The sequence below is a fragment of the Teleopsis dalmanni genome, chromosome 1 (assembly GCF_002237135.1).
Source record: "Teleopsis dalmanni isolate 2A chromosome 1, ASM223713v2, whole genome shotgun sequence".
NCBI classification, from domain to species: Eukaryota; Metazoa; Arthropoda; class Insecta; order Diptera; family Diopsidae; genus Teleopsis; species Teleopsis dalmanni.
This window is the reverse complement of record NC_051846.1, coordinates 167,832,771-167,834,068: the sequence shown is the minus strand read 5'-3', so window position 1 is coordinate 167,834,068 and position 1,298 is coordinate 167,832,771. Positions and strand designations below refer to the sequence as shown.

Below are 1,298 nucleotides of genomic sequence, written 5' to 3'. Positions count from 1 at the left end.
AACACACTAAAACTAGGTGAAAATCGTCATCTATTATCCCACATAAAACTAGTAAACTAATTCACTTCATTAATTAGGATTATAAGTAACTACATTTACTTCGTTCTAACCCACCAGAACCAGAACCCACTAGTATGCAGATATGCATAGAGACTTGGATTTGTAGCTGACGATCTTAATGGCCTCTGTCAAAAGGATAAGAAAGAATTAAAAAACTATTAGGTATTGCACTTTGTATAAACCAGATTTACATTTTTAATATACCTTTTTTCGAGAGTCCCGAAGAAAATATCAGAAACTGATATTCGAAGTTTTATCAAATTTTTCAAAATAATGTAATAGGTTACAATAATGCAGAAAGCTCTTGATACAGAAATGCACGTTTCAGAGAAACCCTTTGTAGTTAGGAAAATTAAAATATATCATATATTAACACTGATACATAGCCCATATACGTGAGGTCTAACATAGATTCACCCTTAAAAGTAGACTAACCGTATGATGCACGTCAAATATGGTATAATTAAATAAAATTAAATAACAATGATTTGTGTACTAAAAATTGAATAATATTAATATATTATACTAATTATTAATTATTTAAATTTTCTTATATTACAGATATCAAAATATGAATTCAGTTGAAGCCAAATGTCGTCTCAATATTTTGACAAAATGATCGGATTATACGAGTACAACAACTGTGGAGTAAAACAAATGAAATTTTGGAAAAGTCTACCCTCACAAATTATATTAAAATTTGAAAAAAAAATTAATAAATAATTAAAAATAAAAATAATTTTAATATTCAAAAATAATTATGATAACAACAAAATTGATAACAAATTGTTAATAATAAAAATAATTCTTAATTAATTAATTTTGTTAAAATTCAAATTATATAATTTGTGCTTATAAACAATATATTTTAAATATTACAAATTTTACAACTGAATTAGAAATATTCGTAAAATTGTGAAAACTGAAAATTCAATAAGAAAAATATCAATGAAAGGCGCATATCAATTTAAAATCCAATTGTGAAATCAGCAATAATTAAAAAAATTAATAATTTTCAATTAATTAAATAAATTTTTACTGTGTGCAATATGTATGTTTAAATGTAAAAAAAAATTTAAATAATTTTATTGAATAAATATTTTTGTTGTTATATGTATGAAAACATAATTTGAAATTAATAGTAAAAGCAAAGTGCACAATTTAAATATATAATAAGGTTAATAAATTTAAAGTGGTAGAAAAGCATGTGGTAAAAATATAAATAAAAATATATTATT

The 1,298-nt window shown here is 22.5% G+C and overlaps 1 protein-coding gene across 1 annotated transcript in view; it reads left to right on the top strand.

The window, feature by feature from the left end:
- Positions 1–730, top strand: part of LOC119670013 (chromatin modification-related protein eaf-1) — a 30,045-nt gene extending 29,315 nt beyond the window's left edge. The window contains exon 2 of the mRNA XM_038080097.1: positions 622–730. Within this exon, the coding sequence (XP_037936025.1) occupies positions 622–635 (14 nt within the window). The 3' untranslated portion in view covers positions 636–730. The remainder of the gene's footprint in view (positions 1–621) is intronic.
- The last annotated feature ends 568 nt before the right edge of the window (positions 731–1,298 follow it).